Source organism: Monosiga brevicollis, genomic scaffold (genome assembly GCF_000002865.3).
Source record: "Monosiga brevicollis MX1 MONBRscaffold_4 genomic scaffold, whole genome shotgun sequence".
NCBI lineage: Eukaryota > Choanoflagellata > Craspedida > Salpingoecidae > Monosiga > Monosiga brevicollis.
In genome coordinates this window covers 1,422,896-1,443,680 of record NW_001865041.1, presented here as the reverse complement: position 1 = coordinate 1,443,680, position 20,785 = coordinate 1,422,896, and the positions used below count along the sequence as shown (strand labels likewise).

Sequence of the window (20,785 nt, the reverse complement as noted above, 5' to 3'; positions counted from 1 at the left end):
CCCTTTTTTTTTTTTTTTTGGGGGGGGGGGGGGGGGGGGGCAGTGAGTAAGGGATATGGTGCTGGCCCGATGAGTGATCATCATGAAGAAGACACAAAACGAAGGGCCGGATCATGACATGCCTACGTCGGAGAAGAGTTGGATTCGGATGTGTGATTAAACAGATTGATTTCGTTTGAATAGGTCTGGGTTGGGTCCACTTGGACAGACTGGATAAGGCATTGCGAAGCACATCCGCAAGTTTACTCGGGGCAAACACCAGCAGATGGCACCAAGCAAGCAGCCAGCACAAACAAGTGACAAGACTGAAACGCGAATAAACTCCAACAAGGCAAAAAAAAAAAAAAAGGAAAAAGAAAAGAAAAAAGGAACAGAAAAACAAAACGCAAGAGATGAACATCAGAGCTATTTGCCAAGGAAAAGAACCAAAAAGAGGGCGTCCCAGAAACAAGAAACGTCGGAGACAGAGAGGCGATCAAGCACAGCATGTCAACCTCAAAGGAACAACGGGACAGCTTGCCGACAAGCAGTGATCTGGCATGACAAGTCCGGACACATCACCACCGCAAGCATGCTCGAGGCCCTCTCTCGAAACGAGGCAATAGGCATGCCTGGAAGCGCCGAGTTGCACGGACCAGCTCCCGTCAATGGTTGGGGTGGCTTGAATGATCTGTCAACGCACGACAGGTACTCGGCACGGGATGAAACTCGGCCTTAGTTGGTCGGGGGAGCACCATACTGAATGCTCTGGAACATCTGGAAGATGACTGTTGAGAAACCAAGGCAAAGACAAGAGAGCAATTATCAGCCATGGCCAACATTTGCAGTAAAACACTCGAGCAGGCGAGGCAGAACGTCTCGCAGATTCACCGGGAAGATCCCAGACAACTAACTTGGGCAGGCAAACAACAACAACAACAGCCAAGCCAAGAGACGTACCCGAGCCGCACACGACAAAGATGAAGAAGCCAAGAACGATGGGGCCGACAGGATACTCCTCCGATTCCTCGTTGCGCTATTAAAGAGTACAACAGAAACGGGTCAGCGTACAAGAGGTAAAACGGGCGGGAACAGCCTGAGCCGGCTCAGGCTGACCAGTGAGGATGCCGGGCAAACATACCAGAGACTTGGGCACGTTACCACGCTTGTGAATGTTCTGGGCGTGCTTCTTGCTAGCTGCCCGCATTTGTGGCGTCTTGACCTTGCTGCCAGCCATGTCTGTTGGTGTGGAAGAGGATCTGCACACCCCCGTTCGCACAAACCAATGAGCGAATGTCAGCGCGGGCATACATGCTCGGGATCATCTGGCGGGGGCTGCACATTCTCCACTGCCACATTTCAAAACGTTTACACATGCCCCAAGCCAGTCGATCACCCATCCCGGGCAGCAACGATCTTTGCACTTGACTGCAACCCGACTGCCATTCCCACCCCCACACGTACCACGAAAGAACGAGAACCGAGCCGAGAGAGTGAAATGATCACTGTGAGAGGAGGAATGCGGGACCAGGGCAACCTCCAAACAGGCAGTGGGCGGTGCGATTGGGAGTGTGTGATTAAAGTTACACTTTTGTTCGTTGATCGACGTGTCAACGTCGCCAACTCTTGCTAACAAGCAATTTATTTTGCTTGTAAACAATTTTAACTTTCCTATGAAGGAACCAAGACTTTTCCGCATGCAATGATTCAAAAACATTGGTTGAAAATTCAATTTTCGATCAAGCTTCATAGCCCATGCTGGCCTTGCATAGCCCTTATAGCCGTATTGTCAAGTTGAAAAAAGTCCCTTCCCGTCGACGACCACGCCATGAAAGTGACTGCATAACAAACTGCCTGACGAAGTTTTTCCTTACTTTGGCATGCTGTTGAGCATTGCAGCAACGCACAACGGCTTGCAGAAGCTTGTTGTTGTTGTTGTTGTTGTGCATTTCCATAGCCATTTTCTTTTTGTTCCGCGGAACACATTAGACTCCACAATGGTTCGTGGCATCAATATGTGATGCGCCCTAGCGGGCGCTGCCGTTCTCGCGTTCTCGTTGCCATTGGCGTTTGTAGAGGAGATTTGGTGCTCACCGCCACATTTTGATATGACGTAGGCTCGTACCAAGCAAACGGCTCGCAAGTCGACCGGTGGCAAGGCGCCCCGCAAGCAGCTGGCCACCAAGGCCGCTCGCAAGTCCGCCCCCACTTCGGTAAGCTCACCCATCCATCATCTTTCCCCCATGTTGTGTTTCATGGCGTGTCTGTTTTGAAAGGAGCAGTGATACTTGACTAGAGTCACTGAATAAGAATGAGTGATCAATTTTTTTCTGAGCTCCCTTGGACGTTTTAGCTGTGTGTGTTTGTGTGTTTTTTTTATGTTCTTGGTGCCGTTCAGCACACGTCAGGATACCACGGGTCGAGGCTTCACTCATGCCTTTGAACTTCTCTTTGCTTTGCTGCAATAGGGTGGCGTCAAGAAGCCCCATCGCTTCCGCCCCGGTACCGTCGCTCTTCGTGAGATTCGTCGCTACCAGAAGTCGACCGAGCTCCTGATCCGCAAGCTGCCCTTCCAACGTCTGGTTCGCGAGATTGCTCAGGACTTCAAGACGGACCTCCGCTTCCAGTCAGCGGCCGTTGGTGCTCTGCAGGAGGCCGCTGAGGCCTACCTTGTTGGCCTCTTTGAGGACACCAACCTCTGCGCCATCCACGCCAAGCGTGTCACCATCATGCCCAAGGACATCCAGCTGGCCCGCCGCATCCGTGGCGAGCGCGCTTAAGCGCCTTGTGACTACATCTATCCCTCTTGGGAACATTCTTCTTTACCAACTCCCGGTGTTCTTAAACACCACGATTTCTACAATCATCTCTATACCCAACCCGCGAAGCAGGCCTGCGTGCCCTGTGATAACAAAAGTCTTGTACCCAGTAGTCGAAACACATTGGTATCAAAACTATTCTTGATCTTTTTGGACTGACAAGTGAAGACAACATTTGTTTGAATGACTCATCAATTTGCAAAAAAAAAAAAAAAAAAGGAAGAAAACACAAGCGAGTCGCGCCAGCTGCAACGTCAACAAATGAACACAAGTAGAGAGGGGAGCGCATGCCCGGCATGCAGCGCACAAGGCAACATCATCTTTGACAGCAACAAGGGAAAATTACAAACTTTGAAGTACGCGACAGCAGCGAAAGAAGGAACAGAGGGGATCAAACATCAAGGCACAACACGAGTCAGGGGAGCTGGAAAAGCAAAGACAATTATACCAAGAGGACGGCGTTGATGCAGCCGTCGTTCTCCGGGTTGTTGGTCACCTGGGCATACTTGCCCCACACAACCTTGCCGCCCGTGGTCACGAGACCCAGCTCGCTGACGTTGACCTCGATGATGGTACCCTTGGTGATGACACCCAGCTGCGTGAACATGGGGCTGTTGGGATTCTTCTTCACACCGATAATCGGCAAGCAGAAGGTGGCCTTGAGCTGCAGAGTCGTCCCAGCGATTCGGGTTGGTGAGCCAGTGATAAATCAGGAAATTGACACGAAATGACCAAACGAGCTGCTCTGCTTCTGCCAAGACGGCGGCAGTGTCGCGTCTGACTTGTGCATGACCAACCTCGGGATGTGTCACATGAGCCTTCTTGGTGCGCAGTGCCATGGGGCGAACAAAGCGCTCGTATTTCGGGGGCTTGCGGGTAAAGCCCTCGCCCACAAAAGTGTGTTTAGTGATCATGCGCTTCCAAGCTTTCTCTGTGGCACACGAACAAAGCGTGGATGTCCAAAATGGGTCGACGGTGAGACAATGAGAATAACAACCACGTCGAAGAATAACAAGAACGTGGCGACCAGGTAAAATAAAATGAAAATAGACTCACTCTGGCGTTTGCCGGTGCGCACGACCTTCATCACCTCGTCCTCGCCCATTGCGCGGACCTTGGGAAGAGGCACGCTCCATTTGCCCTGTGGTGACAAAAGCACAAGCAAAAAAACAACACCATGAGCTCGCCGAGACGAGATTAGAAACAAAGGACCTGAGCGCAAGCTACAGACGCCATCTGCTATCAATTGAATACTAGCCAACAAGCGTACGTACCGCCTTTTCCTTACGCTTCTGCTTGATCATATTACTCAAAGCCTTGGCACGCGCCTCGCCCTCACTAAGCGAGAGGGAAATCGAGCACACGCAAAAGTCAGCAACACGGGATTACCAGAAAATGTTCACCCCTCTCCCTTGGAAATGTGAGACGAGAAGCCGAAATCATTGCAGGTGCATCGTACCGATCCATCAGGTATGCTGGAATGGCGCCATCTGGCACGTCGGGGGTCTTGCGCAGCTTGCTCTTCTTCTCCTCGTGCATGGCAATCCTATAGCATCACCTCGACGTAAGCAGCTGTGGGGAACAGTCCACCGCCTTACCACAGGGATGGCGATGTGGGGGAGATAGAGCACAAAACTGGACGCGACATGCACCGAACAGCAAGAAAGCGGCCTGACATACGTCTTCTTCATCTGGATCTTCTCGGCATGACGCTTCTTATTCAATAGCTTGGCCCTGGATAGCAAACGCATGGATGAGCGCACACCGAGCAAGCGCGTTGGCCCAGCAGCCGGTGGACCTGTGTCCAGGCTCGAGGCGCAAAGACTGTAGCAAAACTCACTTGAGACCGCGCAGCTTTTGAGCTTGCTCCGAGGCGCGGTGCGCCGAGCGCGCTTCCTTTTTACGCCTAAAATCAGTCAGCCCGGTCACTTGTATCAGTCACAACCGCCCCAATCCACAGTGCATCGTAACGACGCTGCCAGAAACAAACGGTGCCGGCAGAGTGGAACAGAAACTCGTACAAGCGCTCTTCATGATCCATACGTCGACCATGCAGCTTGCGATGCCGCTCCATATACTCATTCTGAGGCTAAAGGGGTTGGAATCACAAAATCCAACAAGCACCCAGGGGCCCAAAGCAACACCACCGATAGGATTAAGCGACGCCCAACCGCAGTGCAGCGCAACTCTGAGACAAACCAACGCTGATGTCTCCGTGACAAGGCGGCGGCCGACTTTGCTGGACATACCATGACGGCGGTGGTTGTGTGACGCGGTAGCGTGCAATAAAATCCTCCTTCAAATCCAACCGAGTGCTCAAACAGGCACCAAAATCAACCCAATCAAACCGCAGGCCCTCTCCTGAGCTCGCGCTTGGGGCAAGATCACCCTGCTTGCTGCTGCACCGACTCGTCTCGTCTCCTGGCTGCCACCAACGTGCTTGACGCCAAATGGATATCAACCCTCTCTCGCTCTCTCTCTCTCTCTTACACACACACGCGGGAGATTTGAACAGAAACCACACGTGTGAGGAAGTGTACCACGCTTCACAGTTGTCGCCCTGTGATCCTTTGTCAGACTGATGTCAGATAATCGGTGTCATTTGGGAAAAAGAAAAAAAAATTTAAATTTTTCGGCGGAAATTTCGCCTCTTTCTTCTTGATCATGGACTGGTCCGAGTATCAGGCGCGGGTGGCGCTGCACGATCAGCATCTGGAGAGCTTGTACGTGACGCGTCAAGCCTTGTACCAGTCGTGCCTTGGCTGGAGGATAATGATACTTCTTTTTGCTTTCGGGGTCTACGCACCGCACACACAGGTTGGCCACGGCTCGGGCCTATGCAGATACATACCAGGAGCTGCAAGCCCGGCACTGTCTGCGTGCCACGGCCCCTTCTAGCTTGCTGCGCCGACGCGCGGCTGATTTGCAACGCCAAGCCGAGGTATGACAAGACTTGCGTGTGTCGTATTGAGGACACCCTGTATCCTTTCACGCGCATCCTTCCTTCGCAGACAAGCTGCAAGCGCAACATCGGCCTTAAAGCTCGGTCGGCCCAGCTGGCTCGACAAGCGAGAGCGCGCCCCGCCCCAGTACCAACTCAACGTAAAGAAGAGCAAGCATCATCACCAGAGCCTCTGCCCCAGACTGTGCCGACTTGTTTCCCTGCCCGACAGACCCGCAATGAGCAATGTGGCCACGGCCGGTCCGAGCCCCGACACGGTGCACCACGTGCCACTCACCGTGACACCCACCCCTCTTCCCACCAACTCCCCACGGCGCCAGATGGCCCTCACATGACCTCACACCCAACATTGTCTGACACTCGGCGATACCCGCCGCTCTCGCATGCCGCACCTGATGAGCGTCGCGATGACGAAAGCGACGCGGTTTCGCAAGATGCAAGCCTGACTGATCAGGATCTAGATGGCGCTCCCGACACCACTCCCACTAGCAATCGCGCGAGTCTTCCACGGCTCGAGTCCAGCAGTTCTCCAGCCGCCGAGCTAGACCCTGTTGCGTCAGACCAACAACACACTGCTGCGTCTGAAGCCACGTCACAGGTGCCAGCACACAACGCAGCCGCCATCTCGACTCTGAATGGTGTTGCAGACCTTGTGCCCTCCTCGCCCACTTCTGAGCTTCCACCTTCAGACATCCTTTTGGGTGGCAGTGACAAAGCCGACACCGGATCAGTAGGCAATGAAGAGCGCGATCAGGCCCAACATGCGTCCCCGCGCCGCGCCACCTTTGCCGATGTCCTCCATCCCAGTGATGACGAGGATGCAGATTTCAGCCTGAGTGCCCTCAGTCTTTCCGGCAACCAGCTCACACTGCACCCCAGCATAGCTGATAGCGATTTCGATTTTTGATGCTTCACTCCCACCCTCCGGCCCTCGACGCATCGTACGGCGCCACGCGCCATGTCAATCGATACAAACTCCCAAACATCTGCCAACCCTCTCTGTCAATAACGTGAACGGTCATTCGGGGCTCTAGCTCGGTGGCGCGCAAATTGCTCTCGTGCTGGCTGTGATGCTCCTTCCTGCCAAGCGTGGGGTGGTCCACCTGAGGCCTGATATCCATCGTAGCTGCTGTAGCCATCGTATCCACCGCGGCCTTCGTGTGCACGGTTACGCGTGGCTGTCGGTGCGTTATATCCACGGTGCTCCTGTGATTCGGGCCGAGACGGTCGCGCCTCGTAACCTGAACTGGTTGGTCCATGGCGTCCTGCTGGGTGCCTCCCTGCAGCATCTCGCGGGTGTCCCCCTGGAGTATACCCGCTATGGGCCTGGTAGCTGCCATTCCGACGCTCACTCGCTTCATCGGGCTGGTAACGGCCCGTTGGTGTGTCATGGCGAGCCCTGGGGTAGTATGACTCCTCGGGACGCGCCTCAGGTTGCCTCGTGCCGTGGGTCTCGCGTGCTTGCCGAGCACCTGGCGCATAGCGCGCCGTCTCACCGGAAGAACCTTGCCGCATAGGACTCCGCTGGCCTTGGGTTACGGCCCTCATGCCTGGTTGATACACGCCCGGTGCTGCTAAAAAGATATGCCCGCGTCACAGAAAGAAAGAAAATTGAGTTCAGAAGCAAAATTGAGAGGAGAACACCATTTCACCTCGTTTCGCGGACTGCGATACTGATAAGAAGCGCAATGGAATGGCAATCTGCAGTGCTGAGACGTACATGGAGCGGGCGAGGGCAAACGGTCTCGCTGCGAAGCATAGGGGGAAGGGTGGCGTGCTGCTGACGGCCTCTGGGGCTGCTGCTCGGCGCGAGAGTCGAGCCCAACATGGGAGCGACGATCAGCATCACGCTCCTCACGTGAATATGCGCCGCGTTGTCCAGGCTCATATCGAGCGGCCCCTACATAGTCACGGCTGGGTGGTTTTCGACTACCGCCGGGCACGTAGGCATTTGACACGGGCTTGCGCGAGTAGTCCGGGACAGGTTCCCGTGTGTAGCCCGGAGGTGGCGGCCGAAGCTCATGCGTAGGGGGGGCGCCCCGAACCTCGCGCGAAGGTGTTGACTCGGGTGCACGCCGCATGCCTGGCACATAGCCACCAGACAAGGCAGCTGGCGGAGGTGAGTTGCGGTGGTATGCGGCTGCGCGCACATCTGGGCGATCAACGGCGTTGTGATAATGCCCAGGCTGGTATGTTGTGTCGAATCCATCTCGATGAGCGGGTGAACGACGCCGTGCAGGGCTTCGGCGACGCGAATGGGGATGTACTGATCCTCGCATTCGTTCGTCTTCGGAAAAAGGTGGCGGGCCCCGGCCCCGCCCTGTGCCTTTGGCCTGAGCTCGCTGCACCACGAGCCGTTGACCCTGAACATCCTGGAAAGCAAATACCAGACGAGGGGACGAAAGGGAGGTGATCAAGGGTCATTCATCACCCACCAAAGAAGCCACTCTGTCACATCGCTCGTTGTATGCCAGTCAAGCACAAGCCTCAGCGGGCATTGACGTACCGCGTCGTGCATTGCTGTCACGGCACGATCGGCGCTGTGCAGGTCGCGAAACTTGACAAAGCCAAAACCCCGTGACGTGCCTGTGCTCTTGTTCAGGGCCACCATGGCTGTATGCACCAAACACATGAGACCATCACCACGAGATTCACCCGAGCCCAGCCAAATTATGCGTGTGCGCACAGGCCAGTGGGTGAGGTGAAGGGTAGCGTGCAGAGACGAGACGGAGGCATGACATCACACTGAGGGTTTGGCCGTACCGTCTTCAATCACGCCAAAAGGAGCAAAGAGCTCGTGAAGATCGCGGTCTTGCATTTGCAAAGGCAGTTGCCCCACAAACAATTTGCTGCCATCCTCAGGGCTTGAGAAGATGGTGCGCTCGCCCATCTTCACGGAAGCTGTGTGCTGCCCGCTGCCCGCTGCCTGTTGCCCGTCGCTGCCTGTCTCCGATTCTCACGCCACGAGGAACGTCGACCAGAGGGGAAGCACCGAAGAGCGTGTCGCTCAGAGAATATAATTGTCATCAAAAAAACATGACGCTTTACCAAGCGACTCGAGAGACAGCAGCCCTTTACCTCTCGCCTTCAGAGAGAGAGAGGGAGAGAGCACAGAGCTTCTATTTGTCATCGGTGCTGCTTTTAACGGTTGCATTTTTATGGCAGATGAACCATGTCTGGGGGCTGGCGCCGCGGCGGTTCTGCCAGCACGCAACAGACCTTTACTGTGCAGATCATTTCTTCGGATGAGGAGGAAGAGGAGGTAGCAAAAGCGCTTCCAGCAGGTCCTACAGCACGAGACCAAGCGCCTCAGGTCGAAAAGCCCAGCCAGCCACCGCCAGCTATCGACTCTGCTCCCGCAGCCCAGCCAGCTGCCTCGCCCATCGATGCAGACGCTGTGCTCGTGTGGCTGCCGTGCACCATCTGCGGCAGCACCATCTTCGCGTCCAAGGATGTCAAGGCACACCCCGTGCTTGAATGCGCTGTCTGTCCGCGGTGCGAGTTTGGGTACTCTCAACACATGCTGGATGGCCAGTTGAACGTTCCCCTGGACGCCCAAGGCTCGCATGAACGGTGTACTTGGTGCCTCCAGCCTTATGAAGGCACGACGGATAAGGACATTGAATTGCTCATGTGCGATGTGTGCCCTCGGGTTTTTTGCACCGAGTGCTTGCAAGCCAATCTTGGACCAGCTGCATTGGAAGGCATGTACGCCGCTGATCCATGGCGGTGCCTGTGCTGCGAACCAAGTGTGTTGACCAGCCTGCGCAGCGAACGTGATCGCTTTATTGCCGCCGCCATCGACAACGAGGACCATATCGCCGACAACAGCCTGGAGCTGAAATCCAATGATGCCTGGACCAAAGAGGACTTTGAGCGCTACATGTCGGACCCCGCTATCGACTTTTGGGTGCAGCAATATGCCCGTGTGCTAGAACTCCTTGCCTGTGATGAACCCGACGAGCTGGCCTCGCCCTGCATGCAAATTGTGCCACCCGTGCTGGATAACGATGCACCTCAACCCCTCAGTACCAAAATTTATACCCAGGCAGCTCTCCTCGAGGAACGTTTGGACCATCGTGTCGTGCTGCTCATGCAGCGGCAAATCTTCGGGCATGCTGTAAGCGACGAAGAAGATGATGATGACCTCGCCTTCACCTCCAACCCCCTCGACCAGCCAGAACAAGCTCACCTGCGTCTCAAGGAAACCCGAGCTGACCGACTGGCTCAACGTCAAGCAGACAAAGCACTGGCGAAACTGCGCCCCGTTCGTAAAGGCCGCGGGGGAGAAATCGAAGGGTCGGGCGCTTCCGGCTACGTGCCAGCCTGCGCCAGCGTGTATGAGATAGACTCGTTGGATCAAGCTGCAGCCCGCGATGTCATTGAAGATCTAGAGGACGACCCAGCCGCCAAAGTGCTTCCCGAGCAACAAGCTTGTATGGAAAATGAAAACCGCATCCTCCTGGAAGCCGGCCTGCAAGAGCGAATCAAGCTGCGCACTCTGCAGCGTGACCATGAACTCACCCAACGGCATCGAGGCACAAATAGAATTAGTCGCCACGTCCCCAAGCGACGCCGTGCCCCCAATGACACACTGCGCACTCCGACCCTGTCGGACAGCTCCGAGAGCCTGGACAGCGACGTAGCGTACAGCTCTGCCGCCGAGAAGAGCACCGATGACAGCGAACAGCATTATGATAATCAAGACAATGGACCCGATGTTGTCCAGAACGACCTGGACGACAATGACATCTCCCCCAACGACCACTCTCCAGGCAACAGTTGGCAGAATAAAACAACGCACGCTTGGGGTCGTACAGCCCACAGCAGCTCCATGTTTGAACCCAGTCGCACTCTTTCTGAACTCAATGCCCGCCGACACAGCCGTGAGGGCCTTCATGGGGAGGCCTTCGCCTTTATGAGCGATATTTCAGATCTAACCCTTGATGAAATGCTTCAGGGCTCTGCTTCACCTCCGCAAAAGCGACATCGTCGCCGTCGCCACCCAGCTCAACGAAACCGCAATGTGCCCCTCAGTCAATCTGCCATGTTGAAACTAGTCAAAGCACGCGCGGCCAACCGCGAGGAAAACCAACGGAAGGATGAAGATGACCTATCTTTGGGTTTTGTCGTGAACCTCACGCGGGGTCACCAAGAACCCATCTTGCGATTGGCACCGGAAGTCTCACAACAGTTGAAAAGCCATCAGCTACAAGGCATTCGGTTCATGTGGGACAACGTCGTCGACAGCACAAAAGAGCTCATGAAAGACATGCCCCGAAGCTTCAGTCACCATGCCTGCATACTCGCTCATGACATGGGCTTGGGCAAGACCATGCAGGTAGCATTGTCGTCTCCTTCTGATCCTTGTGTTGCATGCCGCAAACTGCAGATGAATTGGAAAGGCCAGTTTTGCTTTACGCTTTCTGCGTGTAGAAAAGTCTCACTGGAGTTGCCTTGCACAGATTGTCGTGTTGTGGAGCGCCCTCCTTCGCTCGCATAAAAAGGAGCAGTACCAGCGCCTTCTTGTCATTTCTCCCATTAGCACACTACATTCATGGAAGAGTGAGTGTGAAAGGTGGTGGCCCACAGGTCAGGAGCTTCCAAAAATTTATCTCCTCGACGACACCAACGGTAGGTGCTGGCACATAAGCTGGGCGGCCTAGCGCTGCTGCTCGGTCCGTGGACCCGATTGCCCTTTTTGACCTGCTATCTTTGCCCTTGCTCACACATCGGTGAGACGTCCCCTTAGAACGGGCTCGTCGCATTCACCAGTGGTACAAGGAGGGGGGCATGCTCGTGCTAGGGGTGGCAATGCTGTATAGCCTGCTGGGAACGCGCCAGGATAAGCATGTGGGACACAAACTTCGCAAGTACTTGCGCAAGCACACGCAGTTGCTGGTGGTGGATGAGGCTCACCTTTTAGGACGCAAGCGCTACTATGACTGCATCAATTCCTTTGTAACTCGATGCCGAATTCTTCTGACTGGAACTCCTTTGCAGAATCACCTGTCCGAGTGGGTTTTGTCAAAATTGCGTGTCTCGTGCTGCTGCTTCCGTCGGGTTTTTGGGCTGCACGTCACGCATTTTTATCGCGTTGCCCGTGTTGTCGCTCTCCCTAACCCCACGACCCCCGTCGCTGCTCAACCTGGTGACTCGGCAGGTTCTTTTCTGTCGTAGATCTGGTCCATCCTGGCATTCTGGGCACTGCACCGGAATTTGAAAGATTTTTCGTACGCCCCATCGAAGCTGGCCAGGCACCCGATGCGGACTGGTCCACTCGGCGCAAGTGCAAGTATCGCTTGGCCACGCTGCAGAGCATCACCGCGGGCTTTCTACAGCGGCGCTCTCGGCAGGATGCAGATGCCATCCATGCGTCGCGACAAGAACACGTCATCTTTGTCAAGCTCTCCCCAGCCCAGCTCGTCCTATACTTCCGTTGTCTGGTAGCACATAAGCAGCCCCGACTACAAGCGCCCAGCAGCTTCTGGAGTCTAATTCGCCCCTTGCAAACTATCATTACCTGGCCCCCCTCGCTCGTGTCATCAAGTAGCGTCGCTGCACTGGAAACAAGTAAAGGCCCCACCCGGCGCTTGGGCAGATCCAATGACAACAGCGCCCCAGCAGAGGCTGCTGCAGAGGCCGAGAACAGCGATGTGGGAGATGATGACGTCGAGCCCTTCTTTGATCCAGCTATGGCACAGGCCGCGGCTCAGTCTGCCAAGATTGACATTACCCTGAGTCTAATCCGTGAAGCATTGAGCACGAATGACAAACTTGTTTTCTTCTCCCAATCTTTGTTTGTGCTCAGTGTGATTCAGCAGCGCCTGGAGACTGAGCTTTTCGCATTGCGTGATGGTCTGCGTCCCATGCGCAAGGACCAGGACTTTTTCCGCTTGGAGGGCGAGACGAGCAGTGCCCGCCGGAAGGACATGTGTGATCAGTTCAACCAACCGGACGAGCCCTGCCGCTTGTTTTTAGTGTCCATTCGTGTAGGTTACCTGTACAGCGGCGCTTTTGCACTGGCTCCTGAAGCGGGCTGATCATTCAGCATTACCCACGCCTTGACACAATGAGCAATGTAACAAGGGGTTGTTATGCGTGCATGTTGCTGTGATAGGCTGGGGCCACGGGCTTGAACATGTATGGAGGCAACCGCGTCATTCTCTTTGACGTGTCTTGGAATCCAGCTACGGTAAGGTGGTGTGCAGGCGCTGCCGGTGGGTGGCCTTTTCAACACCATCGCACACGGCATCGGAGCTCACGACACCCCCGCTACCGCTGTATCGCAGGACAATCAAGCCATCTCGCGTTGTCATCGCTATGGTCAGCAGAAGACGGTTTACGTTTATCGTTTGGTGGCAGCTGGGACGATCGAAGAGCACATTCTCAGTCGCCAGATCAACAAAATGACCATCTTCCAAAATGTTATTGACAAAAGCGCGTCTAAAAACAATTTGTCTGGTGGTATGATGCGACGACTTCTTGCCTTGCCACCAGCCCATTTTGTGGCTCACTTAAATAACGACGCGGCGGTGGACATGATGAAGCGCGATGCATCCAACGACTGGCTACGCGCTGCCATGGACGAACTGCTAGACAAGGCGCTAGCTCGTAACATGAGTGAGTCGCAGGAAGACTCACAAGCGCAGCAATTGGAGAATGCGGCCACGGACGATGCCAGCAGCGCTTCGGACAGCGACGCAGAGGCACATGTTGAATCGCTTCATAAAGGGCCGGCATCAGACCTGTGACGGTGTGGCTTGTGATTTTTGTAGCAGCAGGACGCTGTCTTGGAGCGGGTGCAACGTGAAAACAAACACTGGATTGCGCGCGTTATGTGGCTGGATGATGCCATCGATCTGGATACGGATGAGCTGTTGGACGACAACAACACCGAGCTGGCTATTGCCGAGTACACGCGGGAGGTATCCGCCGAGAATGAGATTCCAGCAGAGGGCCAGCAAAGCGTTTTGAATACTCCGAGCGACATGCGCATTCGCATCCCCGTCCAGACTGCGCACTTGCTGCGCTCCTTGATCAGCCGAGACGACTACCAGATAAGCACGGACAAGGCAGGCACGAGCTCAAGCCAGGCACCGCAGGCCACTCTCCCCACTTCCACCATGGTTACTGAGCAACCCTCCCAAGCTGCTGCGTCAAACCCTACCGGTGGCCCGGTGCAGGCAGAGGGTACAGAGGTGGGACCAGCTCTGTCCGAGGTGATGGCAATGGCTCAGGGCCAGGACACTCAGCAAGAACCGAAGCGAGCCAAATGTGAGTTTGTTTTGATTGTCATGGCAGGCCAAAGCAAAGTCGTGCAATCAACACGTTGTTGCTCTGGCGAGGGCGTCTCATTGGACGATATGATTCGCATAGTGGACCAAGACCTCAGTCCTGACAATCAGGTTGCGAGCAAGAAAACGGCTGAGGCCGCAAGCACCACACTCGCCAGCAACCCTCCTGTGTGTAACGCGGTGACAAGTGCTGCCGGCGACAACCAGCCTTTACTGCTGCCCGTAACGCCTGCAGCAGTCGGCACTACAGACACGACGCTCAAGAGTGTAGAACTAGGTACTGACCCGAAGAGTGAGGCAAGCGGTAGGTGACCACGGCATTTTTGTTGCCTGTGCAAACAGCTCTTCTGTTGCTTTCTTTCTCATGCGTTGGCTGGTCTTGGTGTCCGAACCAACTCTGTAGCCCCTGAGGTAATTGTTCTCGATGATGAAACCGAGCCGGTTGTGTAAGAGGTTTGTCGATTGTGGCCCAGGGCGCTTCCCCTGGGGCAGCAATTGGAATAGTTTAGGTAGGAGAGGTGTGTGAACAGTCTTATCTGCAAGCTTTGAGAGGAGGAATTGAACATCGATAGTCTTATAAATTTAGTCAACAGAGTCTTATAAATAGGTCACGCAACAGGCAGCAAGCGGGCAAATCTCACAGCAGGGCTGAGAGCAGCCAACTTGTGCCAGGTAGCAAGAAGGATGTGGGGCTCAACAGGCTACTACTTAAAACTGGAGGCTCGGCCTCGAGTTGAAATGTTGTGTATCGCCTGAAGTCACAGTCGCTGACGAGCTTGAACTCGGCTGCGGACTAGTGCGCGTCCTCTTTCTCTTTTCGCTTCATTCTCTCGTTCCATACACGAGCGAGCACCTTTGGGCCGTGGACAGGAGAGCTGTGAAGATGTTTCCCATTCCTCAAGCCGAAACGGCTGTGGCAACGACGGGGAGAGTCGGGTCGCGCTGGGTGGCACCATAGCCCTTGGCATCCTTGCTCGGCGCCCAGAAAGCTGCCAAGAAATTGGTCAAGGATTTGATCCAAGCCATCATGCAACCCTCCTCTGGGACGGACATGACGTCTTTGGTGGATGGATTGCCATCCTCGGGCATCTCCAGCGCAATCTCCGTCCCTGTGAGCCAGAGAGAGAGCGAGGGGTCAAAGTGGATGTGAGTTAAGTGCGGTGCTAAGAGCGCCGCTTCGGACCGGATATAAGGGAAGGGGAACATGGGCTTCTCAACCTCGACATACATGTGGGTTCAAGGCGACCATCAGGTGCCACGACCTGGGCGACCAGGTGGCGGAAGCAGCGGACGACATTGGTGGGCTGGGTGGCCGAGACTTCCATGTAATCGTAACCGAGCTCGATGCTTTTGGCGGCGGCCTCCTGATGGGAGACTTGGCGTTGATCATCCAGGTCGCTTTTATTGCCCAGGACGAGCACGCGAGTCGGGGCCAGGCCAACCGCGTGCTTGGCAATGAGCTCGGCGTACTGCGTCACCTCATCGAAGCTGGCACGATCTGTCAGGGGATGTGTGCGTTGGTTGAGCAGCGACGGGTTCGTGAGACACACTTGCCGACGGGGCTTGAGGGCCGGATATGGACGTGTCGCAAGGAATGGCACCTCGACATGTAAAGCGAGGGCGTACCAGTAAGATCAAAGGTAAGGAGCACAGCTTCGGCTGACTTGAGGTAGGTTGGGACGAGCGCCGAAAAGCGCTCATGTCCGGCCGTATCCCAGAGCTGGAGGCGCACCTGTAAATAGCCCCGCGGAAAAGTCGGCAAGAGGTGAGCAACGGCAAGAAAGGGCGAGACCCAGAGTGTGCCAGCATAGTTTGGTCAGGAGGAAGACAAGCACACGTACGGGGCCATCGGGCAGGAAGACGGTCTTGCTGTGAAACTCGACACCGACGGTGCCAGCATACTCTCGAGACATGTAGCCGTACAGAAAGGCTTGAACAAGAGAGGACTTGCCAGCACGGGTCGTGCCGACGCAAACAACTTTGCAACGACGATCCGCCATCTTGGCTACGGTCTGCACCAGAACCAAAGAAAAATGGCGTCGCAGCCACGAGAGTCAGGCGTGGGGTAAAGGAAGGCTTTGCACCACTGGATAAGGAGAGCGCAGCGAGTGTGTGGGAACGAGGCGAGGCCGCAAAGGGATGCTACGTGCTATGAGGGGCAGCGTCGACCCAATAATTACAAATGCTGCGATGGCAACGCAAGCTCCCTGCTCACAATCAACCCGATGAGGCAGTTGTGGCTCACGCGCAAACTCACACACACAGAGGCACACACGCACACACGCACACACGCACACACACAACGTCAAGATCAAGGGGGAGGAGGGGGGAGAAAAGAGGAGGGAGGAGAAAATGGACTGTGGAGCCCATGCAGCGCAACAACGTGGTGCGTCGTCATGCGTGTGCCTAGCCAACCAGGCAGACAGCCAGGCAACCGCGCGCAGGAGCCCACGAGCCACGCAGCCCAGCACGGTTGTCGAGCACAAGTGCAGATTCATCCAGTCATGCAGCCAACGGTTCACACAGACGGGTTGCCAAGACCCAACCCAGAGACACCCCTCTATGACCATCCATCTTGGTTCTGGCAGAAGTCAAAGAAGGGGCGGGGCTGCAGTGGCGCTGCCATTCCGGTGTTAGGACACACACACACATCAAGCCAAACACACACTGTCACTCCCAACAATGCTGACAATACAAGACCCGTCACACATATGTACATACCAGTCACGTTTATCCCCTTGTATACATCACACCTGCATGATATTACCTTGCACATGTAGCTGGTGATGTGTTGGCGGTATATTTCATCATCACCCTCTCCGTGCTCTCTCTCTCTCTCTCTCTCTCTCTCTGTCGATGACGTATTGAAGCGGCACCCAGCAGCTTGGCAACCTACGATGAGTAACGGTCATCAAGGATTCGGTCGCGTATATACATGCATGTACATGAATCTGGACCAGATTCTTAATTCGCATTCCACGACGGTCAACGACTTGCTTCTCAAGCTCGTTTCGATGGCTTTGAACTTGGCTCTTGCAGGGCGTGATCCTCAGCCTGATCCATCACACCTGGTGCTCGTTGGTGCGGCATCTTTTTGCCTTGAAACGCCTGCAACTTGCTTGCTTCCCAAACGTTGCTTATGCACCACTGGATGTGAGCGACACGGCTTGAACACTCGCAACATGTCTAGCAAAGATGAATCAGAACCACCCAGCTTTATCTGGGGTGTCGTGGCTACGATGACTACCACATGCCCAACCAAGATCATTCATCGCTGCAAGCCTCACACACACACACACATACACCAGGATACTCAAGGTCCCATCACGCGCGTCGGCTCATTGCCCGTGGCCCCCATCGAGACCAGCAACGAGTTGTCAACCCAGCCCGTCACCACCACCACGGCTCATCACCATTCCCCTCATCGCCAGATGCACGACACGTACTATGGCAATGACGCTTCCATAAGGTGCCGCATCGGTAACGTCTTCCAGTTCCGGCTCTTCAGACCCAGCGGTCTTTGTCAGATTATTCAAAGTGTAGCGTTTATCACTCTTCCGCATGGACTTACTTTTTTTTTTTTTTTTTCCTCTTTTTTTTGCTGAATGATCGGCGGGATGCGGCCAAACGAGCACAAGCAGCAGCGAGCCAAGCAGTATCAAAAGACGCATGCGGATGCGGCAGCTACCCATCAGGCCCGTAAAAAGGATCGTCACTCGGGTGGAAAAGATGTCCCACCCACTGTTTCTGCGACCAACCTCGAACCAGGGGTTGGGACCAAGCGTCGGCCGGCGCCACAGAACAAGCCTCGCGACTTGCCGCCGGCTCCCGCCTTTGGCGATCACGGAGTGGAGACTGGTGGAACATTGACCGTCGCACAGCTCCGTGAGCGTGGCGAGCGCCAAGCCCTTGCTGACCGCTACAACGCGTTTCATCTTCGGTATCACGACATTGATCCTGCCCTCGATGTCCTGCGCGACCTACGTCTCGATGCAGCTACCCGCCTTGGCCTCAACGCCAACCTACTCGCCCATCCAGACTGGACCTCTGTTCTCCGCGAATTCACATTTACTCTGGATGAGACGCAAATGTTGCTGACCAGCGCCACCACCCAGGCCCAGCACCTGTCCGGGGCCTCCACTTACGACCCTCAGCCCATTCAGATGTCTGCACCCCCGGTAACCAAGCCAGCCCCAGAAGCGGCACGCGTCGAGGCTGCCAGCCCTGTTTCAAGCCAACAAAGCCCCAACAGCGCCTCGCAAGCGCAACGCGCGCAGGTCGAGCCCGCCTCGGACCTGGCCGACGTGGATGACCAGCTCAACGCCCTCCTGGCACCAGCTACCAGTGATGCACCCTCCATTTTGACTTTGAGTGCGCCTGATCCCCGCCATACACCAGCTTCAGGCAGAACAAATGTCCACCAAACCTCCAACCCCCATCACCACAGCGACGACGACCAGCTGCTTGATGAGCTCTTGGGAACTGAATCCACCCAGCAAAGCACCTCACGACAAAGTGGTGTTTCCAATTCTAACCCCGCAACCAGCACGCCCCCAGCCGTGCGTCAGGCCCCGCCTGCGGTTGAAGAAGACGACCTTGCCTTTCTCGATTCCCTCATGTAGTATATCCTCAAAAACGAGCGAGCTGTTGCCCTGGCAGCAGTCGCGCCGGGCTCGATCCGGCGCGAATGAACCATTTTGTCAGATTTTCTATCATTGTGTCATAAATGCTACACTTTGGAATTAATGTTGAAAAAATCCTGGTCATGTGGAGCAGTGCTACCATCTGTTACTAACAGCCCGTTCCTCACGGCTGCCACTTGTCGCATTTGTGCATCTTGGCGCTTGGTCTCTTGTCCGGTATGTTTATGCTCCGCCATCGGCTGGGCGGACCTCGGTGATCTCTGGTCCCGGAGGGTCCAGCCCCACTTTCCCATAAAGGACCAAACCTAAATGCCCCCCGCTCAGCTGGTCGTTGATGCGAGATACACTCACGCCGAGTATGCGGTCAGGTCTTTTTTACCCGCTTGTCCCAGCAGTATGTCGCACTACCGAACTGACGACTCGGCGGCCTTTCTCCGCGAGCATGAGCGCCAAGCGCAGGAGGTTGGTACTCAAAACTAGCCATGCTGCCGCCAATTTCATGCCGGGCCTCGCTCAGCTCGCGACTCATGGCGCTCCGCCTGCTGTTTCTTGTGGCCTTGTCTATCCAGCTGCTGGTGGAGAATGCAGCGCTCAAGATGCTGAAGGACCGCGTTCGTGACTGTTATCGCAAGGAGGGCGTCAACCACTTTGAGGCCTGTGAGCCCTTTGTCAACGACTATCTCGATGCGATGCGAGTGATGCAGGGCAAGATGCTCCCCCGCTCGTAGACGGGCTTCCCCGACCGAGTCCACGCCATTCGGCAACGCTGCTCGGAGGCCTTCTGGCCAGCGAATCTTTGTGTTGCGCAGCAGACCCAAACCCACCCACTTGCCGTATGGCCAATGCTTATCCACACCCGAGGTGATGGCCTACCGCGAGCATGGGCTCAATGTGTCCATGCCCACGCTGTTGCCTGTTGCCTTTGCTGTTCGTGTCGTCCTCGAGTCCACAACCATGTTAGGCGGCCCGCTTCGGTCCTGTATTGTGGTGCTCCTCTTTTTTTTTTTTTTTTCTTGTTTTTTTTTGCCCATGGCATCTGCTTTGGCTTTGTTCACATGCAGGTGGCAACGGTGTAGGCTCACGGCCTCGTCCCGATAGTTGTTTAGTCGTGTTTCACATGCTTGTTCAGGCTTTCTTGGCCGGGCCTTTGTGATGTGCTCACTCAGTCCCTTTTTCTCGTTCCTACCTTTCTTTCTTCTCATCTTGAGATTTGGCGATCTGACAAGTTGAACCCCGTTCACACGCCGTGCGGGTGCAACCCGGGCTCCAGCTTTGCCATCCAAATCTCCCTGTTGCTTCCTTTGTTCAAGCGAATTGACCTGCCAATCATATGAACAGCCTTCGATCGTTTCAATACCCAAGAGCAGCAGAAATAAAATTAACAATGTCATGTAAATATTGAGGGTTTTTGGCGAATTTTTTTCCTAAATTTCTGGTATCGGATCCAGAAGCTTGCATATACATTGAGCCCCCCTACGTTAATCTAATGCGACAGCCCATCAAGTCGAAGTAAGAATGAGCAGTCCTGTGGTTTTGTCAGTCGTCGGGTGTGTGAACGCGAGGGCTGTTGCTTTCCCACTCCAATAACTTAAAACTTGAATCAGACCCAATGACAAACGCTTCCAGATATGAGAGACGATTCATCCAAAAGTCTACAAAACCAGTCAAGCTGGAGCTTTGAACTGCGACGTAAAGTTGAACGCGCAGTGTGTGTTGGAAGCTGATTCGTGTCGATTTGCTCTTGACTTTTGCGTGCTAAGCGACGCTAGAGCTAGCCACGATTGTGACTGAAGTTGCTTGTTTTGATGGAGGGGCGTTCGCATCATGTTCTAGCGTGGGTGGTCCAATGTGCCACATCCGTTGCCTTTCCTTTGCCATAAGATGGGCTTCGTCTTGGAACAACGACCGTCTTTATGCAGCCTGCTGTACAGGCAGTATAGCAGGTGGCGCGCGTGATCAGCCCGGGCCGACGACGGGCGCGCTGGAAACGAGCCAGGCAACGACAGAGCTGCCACAAACCTCTTGGTTGATGTGGTTATATCGTCGATGGTTGCGGGTATGCAAGTTCTCTTGTTCACACACGGC

At 55.0% G+C, this 20,785-nt stretch overlaps 7 protein-coding genes across 7 annotated transcripts; 4 read left to right on the top strand and 3 right to left on the bottom strand.

The window, feature by feature from the left end:
- Nucleotides 1-1,967: 1,967 nt before the first annotated feature.
- MONBRDRAFT_20088 (uncharacterized protein) lies at nt 1,968-2,935 on the top strand. The gene is made up of 3 exons (XM_001743936.1): nt 1,968-1,979; nt 2,097-2,192; nt 2,448-2,935. The coding sequence occupies exons 1-3, from the start codon at nt 1,977-1,979 to the stop codon at nt 2,757-2,759; spliced, it is 411 nt and encodes a 136-aa protein (XP_001743988.1). The 5' UTR covers nt 1,968-1,976; the 3' UTR covers nt 2,760-2,935.
- A 44-nt stretch (nt 2,936-2,979) lies between these two features.
- MONBRDRAFT_20084 (uncharacterized protein) lies at nt 2,980-5,239 on the bottom strand. The gene is made up of 9 exons (XM_001743688.1): nt 5,048-5,239; nt 4,820-4,887; nt 4,639-4,704; nt 4,479-4,532; nt 4,258-4,344; nt 4,073-4,136; nt 3,855-3,939; nt 3,596-3,729; nt 2,980-3,462 (listed from the first exon to the last, which is right to left on the bottom strand). Exons 1-9 carry the CDS (start codon nt 5,048-5,050, stop codon nt 3,241-3,243), a joined length of 783 nt encoding a protein of 260 aa, XP_001743740.1. The 5' UTR covers nt 5,051-5,239; the 3' UTR covers nt 2,980-3,240.
- A 223-nt stretch (nt 5,240-5,462) lies between these two features.
- MONBRDRAFT_23593 (uncharacterized protein) lies at nt 5,463-6,095 on the top strand (the record flags this gene model as incomplete). Its single annotated transcript, XM_001743935.1, has 4 exons — nt 5,463-5,521; nt 5,616-5,739; nt 5,810-5,844; nt 5,972-6,095. The coding sequence occupies 4 exons, from the start codon at nt 5,463-5,465 to the stop codon at nt 6,093-6,095; spliced, it is 342 nt and encodes a 113-aa protein (XP_001743987.1).
- Nucleotides 6,096-6,762: 667 nt separating this feature from the next.
- MONBRDRAFT_36230 (uncharacterized protein) lies at nt 6,763-8,371 on the bottom strand (the record flags this gene model as incomplete). The annotated part of the gene is made up of 3 exons (XM_001743687.1): nt 6,763-7,331; nt 7,481-8,132; nt 8,267-8,371. 3 exons carry the CDS (start codon nt 8,369-8,371, stop codon nt 6,763-6,765), a joined length of 1,326 nt encoding a protein of 441 aa, XP_001743739.1.
- Nucleotides 8,372-8,932: 561 nt separating this feature from the next.
- MONBRDRAFT_6446 (uncharacterized protein) lies at nt 8,933-14,369 on the top strand (the record flags this gene model as incomplete). Its single annotated transcript, XM_001743934.1, has 6 exons — nt 8,933-11,101; nt 11,536-11,923; nt 12,010-12,752; nt 12,881-12,955; nt 13,053-13,475; nt 13,539-14,369. The coding sequence occupies 6 exons, from the start codon at nt 8,933-8,935 to the stop codon at nt 14,367-14,369; spliced, it is 4,629 nt and encodes a 1,542-aa protein (XP_001743986.1).
- Nucleotides 14,370-15,220: 851 nt separating this feature from the next.
- On the bottom strand, nt 15,221-16,057 carry MONBRDRAFT_15030 (uncharacterized protein; the record flags this gene model as incomplete). The annotated part of the gene is made up of 3 exons (XM_001743686.1): nt 15,221-15,555; nt 15,684-15,789; nt 15,899-16,057. The coding sequence occupies 3 exons, from the start codon at nt 16,055-16,057 to the stop codon at nt 15,221-15,223; spliced, it is 600 nt and encodes a 199-aa protein (XP_001743738.1).
- Nucleotides 16,058-17,674: 1,617 nt separating this feature from the next.
- On the top strand, nt 17,675-18,679 carry MONBRDRAFT_23589 (uncharacterized protein; the record flags this gene model as incomplete). Its single annotated transcript, XM_001743933.1, has 1 exon — nt 17,675-18,679. The coding sequence occupies one exon, from the start codon at nt 17,675-17,677 to the stop codon at nt 18,677-18,679; it is 1,005 nt and encodes a 334-aa protein (XP_001743985.1).
- Nucleotides 18,680-20,785: the final 2,106 nt, after the last annotated feature.

Bases quoted from the DNA above. Each gene is read 5' to 3' on its own strand.
- MONBRDRAFT_20084 (XM_001743688.1), bottom strand. The intron at 4,705-4,819 runs GTACGAGTTTCT...GACTGATTTTAG, and splicing joins ATGGATCATGAAGAGCGCTT to GCGTAAAAAGGAAGCGCGCT. The intron at 4,345-4,478 runs GTATGTCAGGCC...GTGATGCTATAG, and splicing joins AAGATCCAGATGAAGAAGAC to GATTGCCATGCACGAGGAGA.
- MONBRDRAFT_20088 (XM_001743936.1), top strand. The intron at 2,193-2,447 runs GTAAGCTCACCC...TTGCTGCAATAG, and splicing joins GCAAGTCCGCCCCCACTTCG to GGTGGCGTCAAGAAGCCCCA.